Here is a 20,953-nt window from a genome sequence, read left to right on the forward strand (position 1 = left end):
TGCCATGCAGAGCAGCAGTGAAAGGCTATCCTGATCAGGGTGGCGGGACTGAGCCCTAAAACAGAGAAAGTATGGGATAAGACTAATTTTTAAATGTGTTTCAATAGATAAGATAAATTATAGCGCTACAAATTACTAAAAATTCCTTATCCAGAAAATCCCAAGTTCCAAGAATTCAGGACAATAGATCTCATACCTGTATTTCCATGAGTATAAACATATCCTTTACAGAGGTAAATTAATTATCTTCTATAGACTCCAATTAGACAGTACTCCCAGTGGACAAATCAGGATTTAAAGTATAATTTGCTTAAATTTACAAAACAATAATAATTTAAAAGTTTGGTTGGAAAAAAATTGGTAACAATAGCCGGTTTATTTAATATTCCCTAATGCGATTCTCTATTAAATGCAAACTCAGATATGCATTGTTGGGAGAAAGTAAACCTCTAGGGAATAATACCACCATGTGCTTCACCAAAAAAAGCATTGGCTGTGTCTTATTAAATTTGTGAAGCTAAATGTGTTTAGCATTATTTTTAGAAATGACTTACCCTTCAAGTGCTATTATTACATTAACATGTTTTTCATCCTTTAAATGATAATAGAGGATTTAAGTTGAGTAAATAAAATAAATGACACTTTCACTTTATGGGGTAGATGTGTGAGAAGCAGTGCTGTTAATTATTGTACAAATTGGCAGAAATCTGAATACATTTCAATTTATAAATAAAAAGTGGCGGAGGAGGAAATGTTAGATATCTGAGAAAAAACCGGTGTGATCCTATGTGTAAATGATTTCCTGTGTATTATCTGGTGACAGTCACACATACACATTTACACTGCTGATCAGATGATGACGATGTTATGATTAGTTAGCTGTTATAGTACAGGTGATGTAATTGGGTGATAATAAGGTGGGAAGACGTGACATAAATGCTCTTGGCGTGACGCATCACTGACTCTATAGGTAGCAAGATAACAGAAGGTGATAATCACTTGGTCATATAAATAATATGCCTTTCTGTGAATTTTTCGCTGCCAGCACTTTGTTAAATTAAAATTATTCTTGTATATAATTAATATGGATGATTTGGAGGAATTCTGTTTACAGTATTTGAATTCTGACTCTACAGATCATGTTGAGTAAGTAAAAGCAATGTGAAATGTCTCTCAGGTTCGATATGTCATTCATGGCTTAGTGTCATTAAAACTAGGAGATTTAAAATGTGCAGAGAAGAGCATTCTAGGAGGAAATCTGTGGTGGCCATGTTGGCATCTAACTAAATATTCCTCTTTCGGTTTATATAAACATTTGTTTTAGAAAAGGGTGTAGTTCAAAGATGAAAGCATTTTTAAAATGTTTTCTTTGCACAAAATTGCACTAGCAAGCTGACAGTTTTCTTCTGCTGTTCCTTTAAAGTCAGACGTGATTGCATTGATTATTGAAGAGGTAAGCAACTGTATTAATGAGTGAGGAAGTGCCATGGTGCTGGAAAGAAATTGCATTTTAAATTCTAATTGTTTAGACCTCAGCCAGAGGGACCTGCAGCTAATGTACAGCAGCAGGCTATCTTGTGCTTTTCTTGGTAGCCAGTAGCAACACGGCTGCACTGAACACAGACTGAGAACGGAATTCTGAGTAGGAATTATGTACAAAATGCAGTCCCTTTAGAACTATATGTAAAAAGTAGCCATTATAATGACCCTGGGCCAAGTTGTATTGTGTTGAGCTGTCTTTTCCAATGTGTTTTGCGTACGTTAAATTCAAACAGGTAAAGCATATTTGTTGACGTTAGAAATAAGGATTTAATCCCTCTTTACAGTAACGGTATTGTGGAGGAAAGTGATTAAATTGACATTATATAGACAGTTTACTTTTTCACAGAACTGTAGATTTGGAGTAATGCTGTCCACACAAAACCTGATCTTATCCACATGAGGGACTATTAGTGTGGTTGGAAGATAAGCGCACACCAGTAGTGGGCCAGGATCAGTCACCTACAAAAATGTACTATAATAATCCATCTCATTTCCCATCTTGAGTATCAATGCTCATTCATTCGGCTGCACACATGCCAGTATCAAGCTAATTATTTTTTGAACACTCAAATAAGTCAATATGCTTCACTAAGTAATTGAAATGGCAGCTACCACTCCAATTAATACAAATATATAAATAAAAAATCAGTGTTCAGAATAATGCATCCACATATTTTTAATGGACTTTTAGAGGACAATACATACAACATACTACCCAAATTTTCCGAACTCCTTGGAGAGCAGGCCACCCTCCCACTTCCTAATGTAGTGGGAGGGATATGGGGCTTCAATCATGCTATTTGTGGCCACACCCCCACCGCAGTTGCCACTTGTCCTGGAAGGGAGTTAAATACATTTGGCAAGTGTGAAATACAAGTATTTGGGTATATATTGATGCCAATGTGATGCCATGGGAGATCAGTTTACTAGGATATCTATTTTCAAAAACCCACTGTTTGTTGAAATGATATTAATTAGTCTCTCTCCACATATCTCAATTCTCACCTTTAAACTCATTGATGACATTACCAGTGGTGTAGGTGGTCTGGTATATGGTGGTATGCCAAACAGCCTCCTCTCAATGCCTTCATTGTAAAATTATCAAATTCCATTTACTTACATTTTCTTTACCGTCACTTCTAAATTTCTACTTCGACAACTGCATATTAAATTATTATTTTCTGACGTGATAATTGTTTGATAAACAAGCAAGTAGATTTTAGCATTTGTCACTAATAACAATCAATCACTTTTCTGCTCTTTGCATGCAGGTTGTCATCGAGGGAATTGTTGGTAAAGGGCAGTCTGGAGAGATAGCTGTGGATGACATTCGAATAGATAATGACATCCCCCTGGAACACTGTATGGGTAAGTGATATCCAGTCATTCCTCTTTATGGGTGTACATTATGCCACGCTAGGGATGTAGGGCCTGTTACATGCCATTCTCTGCTCCAAAAGTGTATTATATTATATTATTGGAGGAAGAGGGTCTGAGATGAACGAATGTGTTGGGCAGAAAATGACCTGAAATTGTAGACACCCTTTGAGAAATATGTTCACATAAGTCACTATTATGAAATCCATTAATTAAACAGGCTCTCTTCTGAAACGTAATTTCCATTAACAATGAGACCCAAGTCTAAACTTTCTGATCAACTTCAGCATTGTAAAATGATGCATATTTATAAACACTTTCACATACCAGCAGCTTCACCAGTGAGGATTCTACACCGTCAGAGTAGGTATCCAGGGATGTGCCCTAGAGTAGGTGAGGGGAACGCATCATTAGGCCATGAACAAACAAGAAATTGAAAAATGTTAGTGTGTCCTCATTAACTTCTCAGCCATGATTACTTTTTATGTAACAATCTGTCCCTGGGAATACACTGGGAATACACACCAGCTGCCACTCAACATTACTTACAAGGAAAGGCTGATGTGTGATGAAGAATGCTTTACAAGCTTATTCCCTGACAAAGTCCCTCTGAAGTACAGTGCAAAATACATTATTTGCAGCTCTGGCTAGGAAAGGGTTACCCCAAGGTTGGAAAGGCATACACACACATAGGACGTACATGTATATCAGTATGTGGATGTCTGGAGGTCTCTGAGTCTGGAACAGACACCAATCTATGATAAATAAAAATAGAAGTTTTTATCCAGTGTTGACTATGATTATTTTGCTGACTATTCAAACAAAGACCAATGTGAGCAACATTTCAGTGTTATTAGCAGAGTACAAAACCATTAATAAACCCACTGCCCAGAATTGTGATGAGAAATTGCGACAACATTTTGACGAGGACCACAACATTTCTCGGGAGGATCCCCACAAAGAGCATCATGTAGAGTTAGATGCCTTCTGTCGTCTTAACGCAGATGGTAATTGCCTCTGAAATAAAGACACATTTTACACGGGTACGTTGCGCCTCATATGGCCGTGAACCATAGCCAGTGCTTTGTGTGCATACTCACAAGTGAAAACCAAAAAAGTGCTGCACTTTGTATCCAGTTCTACATGATCCCCAAAGTGCTTTCCCCTAATTACTCAGCGTGACAGTCCTGCTTCATACTTCTTTCTTTTGAGAGGAGGGGAACATTGGAGTTTCCATCCCCTATTAGCAGAATTTAGTCTTGGTGTCCTCAAATGCTGGCTCATGCCCATGGCTTTCTAGGGCTCCACATGTCCTGTGATGTCAGCGGTCACATTGCAGAAAGCTTCATGCTGCCTGTGACACTACGCTATTCTCTTCTGAGTGCAGCAGATAGAGGAGATGGTGTTAGAGGAGTGGAGCCAGGACCTGTAGCAGCTGCTACCATAGATTTTATGTCCTGTCCGTCAAAATCTGCACTTTACCGTATTTGTGGGACAAAGACAGATTATTTCCTGAACTATGTCAAATGTTTTAATACCCCACAAAAAGGTTTGTTATTGCCTGGCTGAAAAATGTCATAATAGAGTCAGTGCAGACTTAAGTTAATTTTAAGATGGATGTTGTGTTTTCACCATAGTCCTCCTGTTATTTCATTGTCAATATTCACTGACTCGGATAACTTGGATTCGGGAGATCTGGACCAGAAAATTGCAATTTACTGGAATAATTGTGACTTCAGTCAAGGATGCTCTATTGAATGGTCATAGATCCTGTCATTGAGCAAAGCCAAATGCCTATGAGTAATATGTCACAGACCCCAGATCACAGCGTTAAATGTTTCCTTTTCTTTATAGACAAATCTCTTGACTGTGTGATGGGCAACCAAAGTCAGTGGCTGGCTGCGAAGCATAGGAGATGTTGTTCAGCAGCAGCTGGCAAAGTTTTATAACCTGTTTAATGATATTGAGAATATAATTTATTTTATTCCATTTAAGTCTTACACATCAGCAGCAAGGATGTTGTTGCCTGTGCTTCATGCAGTATAGACTGAACACCTAATCAATACGCATTCCTTGCGCACAAGCCCAGCATCGACATTGCATATTAAATGAAACGTAATGAATCCTGTGGGACATTTGTGCTTGTATCTGAAATTAAGACACTAATGGGGTTTACAACAAGGTATCTGTGCGGTTGTCTATGTATTACCTAATGTATATAGTGAAACATTTTTCTATTGTAAAACTAGGAAATATATATTTATAAGTTACTATACTTTGACAGACTTGCTAAATATCTTGAATTGCATTTTTAGAATGTAATGTATTTCTTTTTTTCTATTGTAGAACCGATCACTGCCTTTCCACAGCCCACTGTATATCCAGGTATGCATTTTACAATGATGTATAACTTTTACTTTGTTGTTTACACTTTTAATCATTTCCTTAGTAAAGTGTTTTGAGAGTAGGTGCATAACATGTTCTCCAGGGGCCCCTGTTCGGCTCTTCTAGCATGCTTGGGGTGAGTGCATGTTTGGGCTCTCCCCTGCATATGCTCAGATGAGTAGAGGGGGCTCCAAAGCACACAGCAGGGGAAGGTTGGCAAATTTTAGCCCAGATGACAAGACTCGACTCTGCAGCCTATTTTAAATGAAAAAATATGCAGGTGGCCCAGTGACCCAGCCAAAGTTAACCCACTATGGGACTTGCCCAGGGGGCAGATGTTCCCTGTCCCCAAACCCAACCCAAACCCAACCTACCCCTGGCACACTGACAAGTATCTTCTGCCCAACCTCACCTCAGGCCCCATTGCAGCCATATGCCAGGTATGAGCTACAACTTTGCCTTTATGCCAGTTAGCTGCTGGTCTCATTAAGTAAAAGAAAGTCGTAAGATACTGTTAGTATATGCTTTCTAAATAATTAAGTAGGTGAACCTGTAACAATATATCTAGTGTGGTATTTTGAAGACATCCCTTTCAGTTTTGAGTCAGATGATAGAACTTGAGTGGGCAGTCAGATAATCAACACATGCGTTTAAAAATATAGGCTGTTGATTGCAGTTTTGTGGTCGGTCAGGTGAATGGTATTTGTACACGGCTCTAGTGAACAGCGCTACTTCTTCTATTTGTGAGTGCTAACACTCTGTTCCTTTAACAACTGGGCTGCATTGGGCAAGTCTGCAGTTTTACATTTGCATCAAATTTTCATTAAGGTCTTTGTCAAATTAACTTTCATGATTAAACATTCAATCCACTGGCCAGCTATGCAAATTTATATTACAAAAGTGTTTACTCCAGATCTGGTACAAAGATCTTATGTTATTTATGAAAAAGATGCATAGTGTTATTTTTTTCACATTATAATGCATGTATGTTTTTATTGTTTTGTCTATTCCTAAATTCGGTTACCGGGTTTAGATTTGTACTAATAGCACCATAAAAATAGACCAAATAATGTGCTACTACCCTATTAAAATATTTATTGTGGGCAATACTAGACTTTCTTTTTTTTTTTTGTATGTGGCATGCAGTTTTATTTATTTGTCGTTTGCACTTTGTAGCATAAGCATAAATATTGTCCATTAGAGACACAAGGTTTTTCTGACCGCAGTTGACCTGAAACTTGTATGTCAGTAAAAGCTAAATTATCAATATGGTCTAACGTAACTGGTCTTTATCAGACAGATGATTTTTGGTTTGTGTCCTTATCTCAGTGATAATAGCAAAGCAATACATGACCTAATTGTTTTAAATCTTCCATTAAAGGCAGAGATTAAAACAGTGATTTGAAATTGCTTTTGTCATCCACATAATCAGACTGTGCCATACTTCAGAGCAATGGGTTTGATGGAGACTTTGTGAAACAGAATCCATATTTAAGGGGCCTGAGTGGATAACTTCATGTTGTGCTAGTATTTATGGCTTTTTGTGTCTGACTCTAATAACATTTTCATTGTTATTAATTTTTGAGTAAGACAACCCAAATGTGTTCTGGTTTATGAAAGTACTTGATCTATAAACTGACATTAAAAGTGGAAAAAATGGAATTTTGGGGAACGTGGCTGATATTTTTCTTTTTAACACAAGAACCAGGTGCATTATGAGAACTGTTCTGGTTATAACCAGGTGTAACATGTAAACTAATGTATCTAATTGTAAGTTCCATATTTAGGGCCTGATGCTGAGTTAGGAGCATATCAAACTAAAGAAGCAAATTTGCACCTTGGCAAAACCATGTTGCATTGGAGGGGGAGGTAAATTTAAAATGTGGGGACAGATTTATAGTTGGGATAAGGCATGTCCTACCAGCTTTAAATTTCAGTGTAAAAATAAAGCTATCAAGTATTTGTGTGCTACATGAAAAGCAGGTAGTAGTTTCTCTGCATGCAAAGGAATAAACTAATTTACACCCCTTGCATTGAAATATGGTTTGTTTGGAAATTTGGGGCAAATTTCCTCTTGTTTTGCTTTGCTCCTAACTCAGCATCAGGCACTTAAGGAAGTGTCTGAAATACATAATTAAACTGTTCTATCATAGAGTATTGTATGGTGACCTAAAATTGAAAACAAAGTAGTTGCATTTTTTTTGTATATATTACTTATTAAATTCATATACAGTCATGGCCAAAAGTTTTGAGAATGACACAAATATTATTTTTCACAAAGTTTGCTGCTTCAGTTTTCATGATGGCAATTTGCATATACTCCAGAATGTCATTAAGAGTGATCAGATGAATTGCAATTATAGTCCCTCTTTGCCATGACAATGAACTTTATCTCAAAAACAACATTTGCACTGCATTTCAGCCCTGCCACAATAGAACCAGCTGACATCAGGTCAGTGATTCTCTCGTTAACACAGGTGAGACTGTTGACGAGGACAAGACTGGTGATCACTCTGTCATGCTGATAGAGTTAGAATAACAGACTGGAAGCTTTAAAAAGAGGGTGGTGCTTGAAATCATTGTTCTCCCTTAGTTGACCAGGGATATCTGCAAGGAAACATGTGCAGTCATCATTGGTTTGCACAAAAAGGCCTCCACTGGCAAGGATTTTGAGTCTCGTAAGATTGCACCTAAATCAACCATTTATCGGATCATCAAGAACTTCAAGGAGAGAGGTTCAATAGTTGTGAAGAAGGCTACAGGGAACCCAAGAATGTCCAGCAAGTGCCAGGACCATCTCCTAAAGTTTATTCAGCTGCGGGACCACCAGTGCAGAGCTTGTTCAGAAATGGCAGCAGGCAGGTGTGAGTGCATCTGCACGGACAGTGAGGTGAAGACTTTTGGAGGATAGCCTGGTGTCAAGAAGGCCAGCAAAGAAGCCACTTCTCTCCAGGAAAAACATCAGGAAAAGATTGATATTCAGCAAAAGGTACAGGAATTGGACTGCTGAGGACTGGGGTAAAGTAATTTCCTCTGAAGAATCCCCTTTCAGATTGTTTGGGTCATCTGGAAAAACACTTGTCTGGAGAAGGAAAGACGAGCGCTACCATCAGTCCTGTGTCATGCCAACAGTAAAGCATCCTGAGACCATTCATGTGTGGGCTCACTCACAATTTTGCCTAAGAACACAGCCATAAATAAAAAAAATGGTACCAAAACCTCCTCCAAGAGCCACTTCTCCCAACCATCCAAGAATAGTTTGGTGATGAACAATGCATTTTCCAGCATGATGGAGCACCTTGACATAAGGCAAAAGGGATAACTAAGTGGCTCGGAGATCAAAACATCAACATTTTGGGTCCATGACCAGGAAACTCCCCAGCCCTTAATCCCATTGAGAACTTGTGGTCAATCCTCAAGAGGCAGGTGGATAAATAAAAACTCACAAATTGTGACAAACTCAAGCATTGATTAGGCAAGAATGGGTGGCCATCAGTCAGTATGTGGCCCAGAAGTTGATTGACAGCATGCCAGGGCGAATAGCAGAGGTCTTCAAAAAGAAGAGACAACACTGCAAATATTGACTCTTTGCATAAACTTAATGTAATTGTCAATAAAAGCTATTATGAAATACTTGTAATTTTACTTCAGTATACCATAGCAACATCTGACAAAATGGTCTTAAAACACTGAAGCAACAAACTAAAAACAAAAAGAAAACCAAATCTTGCGTCATTCTCAAAACTTTTGCCCATGACTGTAGGTTGGAGGCTGAAATTAATTATGGCCTTATCAGGCCTGGAAAGACAAAGCAGAAATGGAAATTGCTCATTCAATGTATAGGTTCACAGTGGGTGCTTGAATGGGTGGGGTTATACAGAAAGGCACAAATACAGAGAAAAGTCCCCTAGCACACTACTGTGATCCAGTAGAAGAGCTACTATTGTACTTGTAGGCAAAATGCTGAAACCTTAATTACACACATTTGCAATTGTATGATTGAATGAGCACCTTCCATTTCTGTATTGTTGTTTGAGAGACATGTTTGATATCAGTATCTGATGGGGAGTGCTGGTGCTAGACTGCTATTTGTTGTTTTTTTTGGGCCCTCTTTTTAAGTTAGCTCTCAATTTAAAAATGCATGAATGTATGACCCAATATATAGGGACTCTCATTGTTTAGAGTTAGGACAACCCTAATAGCAGAAGCACCTTGACGGGGCGGGTGACTTATCAGACATTAGCAAATGTGTGTAATTGAGGTTTCTGCATTTTGCGTACAAGTAGAATAGCAGCTCTTTTGCTGGCTCACAGCAGTGTGCTGGGGGACTTTGTTCTGTATTCAGGCCTAGAAAGACACCTACGTATATCCAAAGTATAGAGCAATTAAGTTTTCTTTAGAACTTGTTGCACATATTAAGCTACTCCATATTAGCTACATCTGTGTAGACTGCTGGTAATCTGTAAGCCCACAAGTATGATAAACAAGCATCAACACCCTACACCTCCCCCTTCTTTATTGGCATTTTGTGTTTCTTCTTCAACTGCTTCTAAAACCAAACAAGAAAAAAAATGCAATGTTGTGCCAAGACCATTGCTGAATATTTGCTTTTGCTCCAAGACTGGAATAATCACGAGTTGTGCAATAGCAGCCTCTGACCCTTTGTATTTAGCTATCATGTCTTTCCGCTGGTCAGTTTTTTTTATCAGTAATAATTGAACTGTCTTTATGGCTGCCGAGATATTTTAGTATAAAAGCTCAGTTATGTACAATTCCAGCTTGGGAGTTCATTGCTTTGCAGTCTAGCACCTTATTTGGCTATTTTGTATCCTGATAATCTCCATTTATACGTGTCTGAAATATTTTTGTTTTCTGTATTTATCAGTATAACACTGGAACCAAACTAGGGCCAGTAAAAACATAGCAAGGGTTTGACTGGGTGCTAGATAATAATTTGTTCTCCCACAGTTATTCTAATTAATCATGCTATTCATTGAGAGCACTGTAGCAAAACAGGACAGATCATGATAAATTATACAGTTATGCTAAAATAGATATCACCTAAAGCTCTGACAACTGTGAGTAATGGTGTTTAATTATTATTGTTATTTTATTTTTATTGTGTAAACATATATTTTTTCCCCTGAGAATTTGCCCCTTCCCACTCTGCTGGTTATGTCACTCTTGAATAAACTGTATTAATGTTCAAGCATTTAGGGGCCTATTTATTAATTAACGGGGTTTTGTCCTGTTAAATATCATCTTCCATCGCAAAGATGACAGCTGACTTTTCAGATGCATTTATGAAAAAAATCATCCTGGGAAGACACATCCGATAAGAGGCTGTCCAGGCGATGACTTTACTTACCTTAGAACTGTGGTAGTCTGTTTCTACCCTCCGGTTACTATCGCATAATGTCTTTGCACATTATCCCACTTTACGATAGTAACCAGAGGGGAGAGCAGGAAGGCCGCGTTGAAGGATCCGAAGATCCCTCTACTGCAATGCTCTTCTCATAGGGTAGAATAGCTAATGTGCCAACAAACTCACGCTCTGAAGAGTTAGGCTTTTTGTAGCTTGTTAAATAGCCCCAGACCACAGTCCCCATTGAAAATTATGGGGACTGCGATTTAATGCGAAACTTGGCCTAATGCAGGAGATATCTATGATATCTCCTGCGTTAGGCTTTTGATACATAGCTATGTAACTTACAAATGCCTAAGCAGGAAAAGCCATTTCTTCATGGTTTATGGCTTAATAAATAGGCCATTTAATCGCTAATATATAGAAATTATAGTAATTATATGGTCTATTTATTATAGTTCGAAAAGCTTTATCTCTGTTGAAAACTGGTATTTTTGCCAGAGATAGGTCTTTGCCCTATACATGATGGGACCAGGGAAGAAAGTTTCCCCACATGCATGCTTACAGCCCCTCAGGCTGAGCCGGTGAAGCGGTAAGGCAACTCTTATCGCTCTGGGCCAGTAACGCCAAGGCAGCTGAATATTGCTCAGCTGCCTGAGCGAGATTTTATTAATAAATTATGGAGATAGTCCTATCACCATCTATTTATAAACAGACCACTGTATAACTAGGGCTATCCTGTAATCACTTAAAATGTTCAGTCTTTCTTCTATGTATTTAAACTGAAATATATTTAATTTGATATTTGATTTAAACTTAATATATTTGGAATTCTTTATGTCAAGAGGTTTATCCTGGCTTTCATTTACATACTATACAAATTGGAATCCTACCAATGAAAATCATTAGGTCCAGGTTATGTCCCTTACCTGCTCTTATCGTGCCTTCAGCATCTGTAAATTACACTACTTTAAGTGGGAGATAATTTCTGATATAAAAATGCCAGGTCACTTCACAATCCTGATTTTGAATGCGTTTTTCAAACAGTCAAAGGATGCCAACCCGGCGTGAAACCTTTAAAGATCACCAAAATAATAATTGTACAGGAGAGATATATTAGAACCACAACTTTAAAACCATAATAAGATAAACACCATGTTTACATACCTGCCAGCATTCAAAGTTTAGTAATCAGGACATGACCATTGGTTAGTCAGAATGCAGACATGCTGCTACACTGGGGAACACTATGCCTCATTCAGGACAGTTGTGAGATATATGTTTTCCCATTGATGGGCCTGAGTCATTAAGGAGAGCAAAGCATAAAAAAGAAGTAACTTTGCAACTGGGCAAAACCATGTTGTATTGGAGGGGTAGATTCATGTAAAATGTGGGGACAGATTTTTAGTTGGGGTAGGGCATGTCCTATATCAACTTTAAATTTCAGTGTAAAACAAAAGCTATCAAGTATTTGTGTGCTAGATGAAAAAACAGCGAGTATTTAACTTATGTGCAAAATAATAAACAAATTTGGACCCCTTGCATTGTAACATGGTTTGTCCCGGAGAAAAGTTACTAATTTGTTTGCCTTACTTTCCTTAATGCCATTAATTGTTGGCAGCCATATTTATATGTATGATCCCTATCTGCATATGCAGTATTAAAGAATATATTTTCACTGCCATAATGTAGTTATTTTCGTGGGCTGCCAGTGGTAAGCACAAGGCTGCTGCTTAGTGCTATGATGTTTAGAAAATAAGGTAATGCTTGGGTCAGTCTTTCTTCATGACGTTCATTTGAGATTATTCTATTCCCTATGCTGTTAAACTTTTTGGCCACATTATTGTCTGTAATTATCAATAAAACTCTTCAAGTTTTGAAGGAAAAACATTTAATGTCAGAAAGCTCAGTCTTCCAGCAACAGGGAAAATGGTGCCGCTCAGGTGCAAGTTGCAGTTCTGATAACTTCGCTTTCTTTTCTGTTTTAATCTGCAGAACACATCCTTGCCTCCTCTGACATATGAATAGTTACACAGAGGTTGACTTACCCTTGAGGAGAAAAAAATAGAGAATTGCCTGTTCTGGTTAAGTTGACAAATTAGGAAAGAGAACAGTATTGCTGAGCAGGCAACATACAGACAAATCTACATGATAAGGGATTTTGGCTGACCCTGTTTTATTGGAAACTGTATATTTCTTCAAGGTCCACCTTAAATTCTTTGGTATTTCATACAACTCCAAGAATAATTGTAACTGGATGTCTCTTGTTCAACATAAATTTAGACCTAGCCAAGGCCAGTCTGGCTCAGAGTGGAGCAATTTTCCATAGTTTGTGATCGTTTTGACAACTCAGACTTTTTTTCTGTTGGATTTAAAGGCATTCTTCTTTTTTTACATTTCTCATTATAAATCAACTTGCACATCTAGGCAACATTTCCCATCCGGGTTTATAAGTTTCATAAAATTCTGGCAGACATCAAGGGTCAAAATATTTGTTGATGAAGTTTATTTGAAAATATATTTGGGATAATCAGCTGCTTCAACCTTGTGGTTTGTGAAGCCTTAGAATGGCCTAATGGAAGGTGCTTACAAGGTGCATACGTTAAAAGAAAATAGTGTTTTTTGTTACAGGTTTGTGTGGCTGTTAATCTTAAGTAGCTGAATGCATTACTAGACTGAACCTTTAGTATTAGACTGATAGCTAAATGGTATCATAATCCACAAAGCACAAATCGCTTCTCTTTTGCTAAATCATACTGTTCATGTGCCAATAATGATACCACACTCTGCTTTTCAGAACTTACGTGAAGGGTTGTTGTGTTTTAAGCATTGTTTGTATTAGTCGAATGACTTTGCGACACCATGTGAACATAGTTTTAACAAATGACAGGTGGCTTTATAAATTTACAAACCAGTTAAGTTATTTATTACTAAAGCCTGTTAACTCTTTTTTATTTTGCACTCCACTCCGAAACTGACGTTTTCACTGCAAGGCGATTAATGCAACATTTCTCTTTGCATGCTAGATGTCTAAGCTTTTGTTATTTATTGAAACATATTTAGTTCCTTTATAAACTAACACAACTGCATTATAATGTCATATGTTCTAGTGATAGGGTTGCATTTGGAAAGATCAATCATGGAATATGAACATGACACCACAAACCTGTTCTAGGTTTTCTGTCTGTGTGTTGTTGATTTAAAAATGGGTTTGGCATGCATATCATTTACTTAATATCTGCATGAGAAAGACAACCACTGACACTTAGTTTTCCTTGTGTCTAGAGCAGAGCTGTCCAATTCATAGCCTGTAGTGCAGATGGCTGTTTTTAAAATCTTCTCTGCAGAGTCCAGCTTCAACTGAGAGATCTCTTTTACAATCACCCCAGACCCTTTTATATGATTTCTATCATATCCTGCCGACCTCAGTAAAGTTGGACAGCACTGTGCTAGAGAAATAGAAACCTTTGTCACTAGAAGAGATATGATAACCTTCAAAAGTTATCTCATCATAAATTGTGTATTTGTCTCTTGTTTACTTAATAAAACACAGTACTCCAATATATATTAAGTAGGCGTGTACTTTCTATATTTAAAAAAAGAAAAAGCATTAAAAAGCATGTGTGATTTGTCATGATTTTAGTCCACCTTCATCCCACCTAGCAACACTCTTCTGTGTCTCTCCACCAGGGGGCACCCTTCTACCAGGGAGCGAGCCCACAGTGGACACGGTGTCAGTGCAGCCCATCCCAGTCTACTGGTATTACGTTATGGCAGCAGGAGGCGCTGTTCTGGTACTGGTCTCTGTCGCACTGGCCTTGGTGCTCCACTACCACCGCTTCCGCTATGCGGCCAAGAAGAGTGATCCAGCCATCACCTACAAAACTTCACACTACGCCAACGGTGCACCATTGGCAGTGGAGCCTACCTTAACTATTAAACTAGAGCAAGACGATCCCGACCACAGCTCGCGATGCTGAGGGTGAGACGGATGCTGGATCTAGACTTAACAGACTCAAGAACCGTTGGCTCAATTTGCACTTTTATCCTCCCGTTCCTTATACCCCAACGAGACTTTGTTCTGCATACTTTTGAACTCATAGACATCTTATTCCCTCTTGACTGTCTCTAAAATCTAATGCTGCATCTTGGAAAAAGTTTGAGAAGAAGGCGCAACGCGTTTTAGAACCTGAATGCTCTTCAGTTCTTTATTTTCAAAGACTAAGGATTTAATTTTTTTGTTAAGTTTTATTTTGAATTTTCCACCAGACGGAAAACAAAAGTTGCCTGAAAACATGAAGGAAAGTCTGGAAGATTGTATATATCTATCTGTATATTCCTGTGTGTATGATATAGCATGTGTGAGTTGTGGTCAACACCACAAACAAAACTAGGCAAGTGATGGAAATGTATTTCAGTGAGCTCACAGTCACTATATACATCAAGTAATATGACCACAGACATTCAACTCTTGCCATACGTGGTTATCAAATATAACCATGTGAGCTAAGTATGGACTGCTCTGACTGTCTGGTTTGACAATTGGTCTAAGTTATTAACATTTCACAAGCAAATTTATAATGTCTTAAGAACTCATTCGATTTACTCTAATGCACCAACTTATAGCAGTATTTGCTATTTACAAATACCTCCTTTACCAAAACACTGCTACCACTAACGACTAACATTGCCTAAGTACAAGTTAATTAATCTAAATGATTGTGCCAATTATCAGACTTGTGTTTATGGAATGTGTCTTTAAAGCATGATAGAGAAGTTGAGACATACACTGACCATACCAAATGGTACTACAGGAGTAGACGGACATCGCTGAAATATAAAACCACCATATGTTTCTGCTCACTGCAATACATTTTTAGATGGCTTTTAGTCCATATATGCAATTAAAACACAGATATTTTTATTTTCAGAAATAGTTATTTTTATTTAAACGTTAAAGAAATCCATATTGAATACTAAGTTGATTATGCCATACAAAGTCATTTTTGCGGCTTCAGACCATACAATACTTCTGTGGCCTGTCTAATTGCAAAATCAAAATAAGGTAAAGTCAGCATAATTGAGTAGTCCAGTGATAGGTGACAGGTGAGTAGAACTTAGTATGTCACTCACTCTGGAACACATACCATTGCTCACTGTTACCCTTGATCATAATCTGCCAGTGGGATCAAAGGAAGAGTTGTCTCCAACTTTTCTAGACCTTCATGTGAGGTTATATCTCAGTGCTGAATGCTTTATCATTTTCATTCTGCAAAAGAAGGAGGAGTTTCTACTTCATTTACTTACCCTTGGTCATCATTCATTGGCAGACTTTGCTCAATCTGTGAATTAACTGATAATTAATGCTCAAAATGAAAAGTATTCAAAGCCTATGTACTGTATATTATTTACATATATTATTTTTGCTGCCTTATCTAGTCATGGCTTTGTTTTATGGCTATCTCATTAACAGAAATGGACAAGAATTAACAATTTTGTCAAGAAATAGAAAACTGCATCTTTGTGGCTGTTACTGTCTAGTAATATCTTATCTATAGATTCAGGCGGACTGGGAAAATTCTGAATATTGAGCTACACAAGTTATACACAGTAATATGGATTTCAATATAAATACTTTATTTAGTTTTACCTGGTAAAAAGAAGGCAGGGCTTTAGAAATCTATGCCCAGTGCTCCAATTGTCTAACTTGCTATTCATTAAGGCATTGCATAATACTGCTGCGTATCCAGGGCTTATATTCTGGAAACAAAACAGTAGGCAACGCTAAAAGTTGTTTTAATGTGTTTTTTTAAAAAAAAATGCTGCATAATTTAGCATCAGTGGAAATAAATGATAGAGTAGCTATTGCATATAATGAAGTACACACATGTGCTGTAACCCATAGCAAGTACAGAAATGCTTGCTTTCATTTTTACAAAATTGCAATTACATTTGGATTGGTGGGTTGCAGCACATATGTGCATATATCGCCATTTGATTTAAAGGGCACTAAATCTTAAAACCATACTTGCCTACTCTCCCGGAATTTTGGGGAGTCCACCCAGACTCCCGGAAGAGTAGGCGTCTTCCCTGACCGTTGTGGGGCTGTAGCTTAAGGATGCAAATTTACATCATTATGCCCCGCCCCCTGCTAGTCAGTACCATTAATTTGACCATTTCCTATCAGGGGGCTGTGCCAACTGTTACATGACTGGCAAGTATTTTTAAAATCAAGTTGCCATACATAAATAACATTAATAACAATTACAGCTATAAATGTTAAATACCTTGATGGAATATTTCACTCAGCATTTATATTTGCTGTGTAAGGCTGGGTACACACTACAGAAAATGTCTCCCGATGCGATATCCGTTAACAATATTACCAACACCTGAAAGTCCTGATTACCATGCAAATTCATGTGTACACACTATACACGATTTACCTTCAGATCTGTGCTCTTCATCTGTCATAACCGTCTACTGAAAAGATCTTGACTCTGTAATCTCTATGGAGATCTGCCTACACTGCTAGTCGTGATCGCATAAACACTTAAGAATTTGCCTGACATCATTCTATCCTTTATGGATATTTTTAGTCCGTTTCTAAAATCAAATCAAACGATATAGAACCTCATTTAGAGTCGGACGCAAAGTACGTTTTAGACACATCGACCAAAAAAACACTATCACGCATGTGCAGCAAGCACCATATCAGCCTGCATCTTGGACGCCATTTACACTTGCGACAACTTGCGGCTTACTGCGAGAGAATGGGCGGAACGCGGAATTGTGAAGGCCTGACCCTGTAAGTAAATCCTAGACGCAGTGAGGTGCAGACACAACACACGTCAAAAAAGGGCTAAAACTATGCGGCAGGAATTAGGTGGCGCAAGTAGTTAGCTAGCTACAGGAATTGCTCGCAGCTCGGTAGGGTATTAAGAATGGGATGCGACTGGGGTTGCTTGCCACTTGTAATACCCTACCAAGCTGCGGCACAATCCCACTCCTGCACATCTTAGACGCACATTGAGTCCGACTCTAAATGAGGCTCACAATGTGCTTTGGTACGATAAAACATGATCGTTGGAACGTATATACTAATGCGATATTGGACCTAACGGTTGTTTATTGTGTGATTGGCACGGTAATCTGGTGAAAAACCTGTAGTGTGTACCCAGCCTAACTATGTGCAAGCTATATTATCAGCCTAAGGAGAAGCGGACTGCTTTGTACTGCAATGAGATGGGTAAAAGGCTGCTACGTTTATAATTATTCTGCCCCTATCAAAACTTTAGCTCAAATAACTTCAGTTCTGATACTTTAACATATATATTTGTGAATGTTATTACTGTCTAATGTATATATGACAACTTGAATTGTAGATGTAATAGTTTCACTGTATCTGAAATATTATGGAACTTTTCTAAAAAAAGCAATTCACAGAAAACACAGAAAATATAACTGTTATCTTCTTGTACCAGTGCCTCGCTACAGCTAATTTTACTTATGGCTGCAGCACTTTTTCATTTCTAAAAGTCTTGAACAATTTACCTTATTTAAAGCTGAGCCAAAAAAATCCCCACTTCGGTACTACAACTCAACAAAGTTCTGCCTCAGTTTTGGCTAATATAAAAGCATAGTATCAGGATAAATATTATTTATTACTTGATTTATGTTTCTGGTCCAAATTAAAACAATTAGACACAAGTATAAATAGACACATGCCCTCTTGTCATGTGTTTTTGTAATGTACATAACAATTGTGGCTCACACAGTTTGCTGTTTTGGTGTTAGTGGAGCTTAAGAACAATCAATTTTACATATTTTTTTTTTTAGGTAGCAAATGGGTGGCCTTATATGCTAAAGTGACATAGAAATGTATATTTTTTTGTATCCATGCTGTTATTTGGGTGTTTGAATGTATTTCTCACAGAAATGCTAGCATACAAATACACTGCTGTGTATAATAATTTTTGAGCCTTTTTGTATTAGATTGGTTTTGTCCATTTGGCATTACTGCTGATTATTTTTCTGTGGCGTAATACGCACATGATTTTGTGCCTAGAAGTTGAAATATTTTGTACATTGTAGAATATACCAAGAGGAAATTGAGGCAGTGATATGGTATTATGATAAAAATTGACGTAACATTTTATCGGCTTTAAATTCCCCATGTTTTCTCTACAGCACATGAAATTGAACGTACCACTTAATTGTTTTAAGGCAACCTCGTGTCCATTGTTTCACTTTATGTTGTCTGATGGGAGAATTTTTTATTACAAAAAAAAAAGCAAAATAAAAAACACTGCTTCCAGTCTGTACATGGAAACCAGTTGACAAATCTGACAGTGTACACTGATTTAAAATATAATTCAGGGACAGTTATTGCTACAATTAATTCTTTTGTTTCACTTAGTATGTTGTCACGCCAACCTGCTGCACAATGCATTATAAGTTATATAGCATAAAAGTAATTCATACAAAATGGCTTCCTTCCGGGGCTATGTTTTTATACGTAGATTTTTCATATAGCTAAATCACGGAAGGCAATTTATACTAACCCTTTTAAAATCACATCAGTCTTATAGCATAGGAGTGTCAGGCAGCACCCCACCATCCATTGCACTGTAATTGGTAATTACGCTGTTAGCTCTCTCTTGTCTGTTTAATCTAACAGCAGTATCTAAAGCTTACCATCTGTTACCACATGCTTAAAACAAAAGTTATATGATTGTACATAGCATTTACTGTTTGACTCTTGTAATGCAACATAATACAAATATCTAAAAAAAAACAACTAAACAGCCGGTTGCATTGTGCGGAAAAAAATAAATTAGGCACCTTTTGGCCTGTTTTTTTTTTTCTTTTTGCATTCTATTCCTCATTAATCTAGTTACCTCCTAAAGCAAACACATAGCTTTTCTGCCTCTGTAGATGTTCGTCTTGCTTATGGAGGTGATTAAAACGAATGCAGAAAAAATAGAACCTGTGAAATGTGTGTTCTTTTTCCCAGAAATGTAAAGTTTTTTTATTTTTCTAAGTCTGTCATGTTGGTGTCTGGTTCTAAAGAGGTTCCTTTAATAAAGGTTCACAAATTACAACATTGAAGCCTAGAATACAAAATGAACTTTGAATGTGGTTTAATGCAGTTTTTTTTATATTGCTGCTTAGAAAAGACAAAAAAAAAAAACTTTCTCAAAAGAAAAAAATGGTTCTTAAAAATCCCTAGTAACATTAGGGGAGATGTGGTAATTTATTAAAGGGGTAATCACTTTAAAATGAAGCTGCATGCATAACTAGATTTGAATACATTGGAAAACATTATAGGTAAATAATAACGCTACTATCCTCTAGCAGTATCACCTCTCATGTTGGTTGCCCACATTTACTAAGCCACAAGTTCCCAGTTGTAGCGGCCATTTTGTTTTCTAAACAAAATACAGCCCATCATTTTACTGGGATGTAGTGACGTGTGAACTGAGAGGCCTCATTCTCCTTAGTATTGGTTTAGTTTAGAAAATGGCTACCTCCACTGTGTGCAGGCAACAGATGCATTTTAAAATCCTTGGCTTGGAGTTATGGGATGTTTCCAACATTCTTAACATTATTGTGGGAGCTATTCAATATTTTCTCATGTTTAAGTGATTATAAATACCCTGCTTGCAGGTGTAACCCTTTAATAATAACCTCACCATAGATCTATACCATGTTTATACATTTTACTTATCTGCCAACAATTGGGCATGGAGAATGCTGCTCCTTATCTATATGCTGTATAATGTTATTTTCTTTGAAAAATCCTGGTAAAGTCACGATTGGTAAATATGATATCCAATTATTCTCCCCCTCCCTCTTTATAACCCCTTATCTCTTGCTTTGTCCTCTGCCTGTGAATGAAAACAAATCTTATGGAAATTTGAAACTTATTTGATCATGTGCTGTGTGGAATGTAATTAAAGGATGATTATTTTTGTACAAACATTGTTTCTCTTTACTTACAAGTGAACATGGTGCACAGGCTCTCAACCACTTAAACACATTTACAGCTGTTTTTGTTCTACATTATCTGCTCTTTCATATTGTATCAGCAATTTGCTGGCTTTCCTGAAGTTTCAATCACTCTGTCACCTGAGACGACAATGATGGTAGTTCTGGGATTTTACTAAAGTTGCTAAGTGCTAAATTGCCCAAATGCGATTATAATGAAGATTGTCCTCTCTCTGGGATAATCTGCAAAATGGGACATCATTTTCCCTATCCCAAAAGGGCAGAACGAAGCTA

At 37.5% G+C, this 20,953-nt stretch overlaps 1 protein-coding gene across 2 annotated transcripts in view; it reads left to right on the forward strand.

Moving 5' to 3' along the window:
• Positions 1-20,953, forward strand: part of NRP2 (neuropilin 2) — a 114,952-nt gene that overhangs the window by 83,930 nt on the left and 10,069 nt on the right. The window contains exons 14-16 of one of the 2 annotated variants that reach the window (XM_075180198.1): positions 2,814-2,910; positions 5,266-5,304; positions 14,360-20,651. In XM_075180198.1, coding sequence (XP_075036299.1) covers positions 2,814-2,910; positions 5,266-5,304; positions 14,360-14,649 — 426 coding nt within the window. In that variant the 3' untranslated portion in view covers positions 14,650-20,651. Of the gene's footprint in view, positions 1-2,813; positions 2,911-5,265; positions 5,305-14,359; positions 20,652-20,953 lie in introns of those variants that run through there. The other variant, XM_075180197.1, reaches the window with a different exon arrangement.

The sequence above is a fragment of the Mixophyes fleayi genome, chromosome 7 (genome assembly GCF_038048845.1).
Source record: "Mixophyes fleayi isolate aMixFle1 chromosome 7, aMixFle1.hap1, whole genome shotgun sequence".
In the NCBI taxonomy this organism is placed as follows: Eukaryota; Metazoa; Chordata; class Amphibia; order Anura; family Limnodynastidae; genus Mixophyes; species Mixophyes fleayi.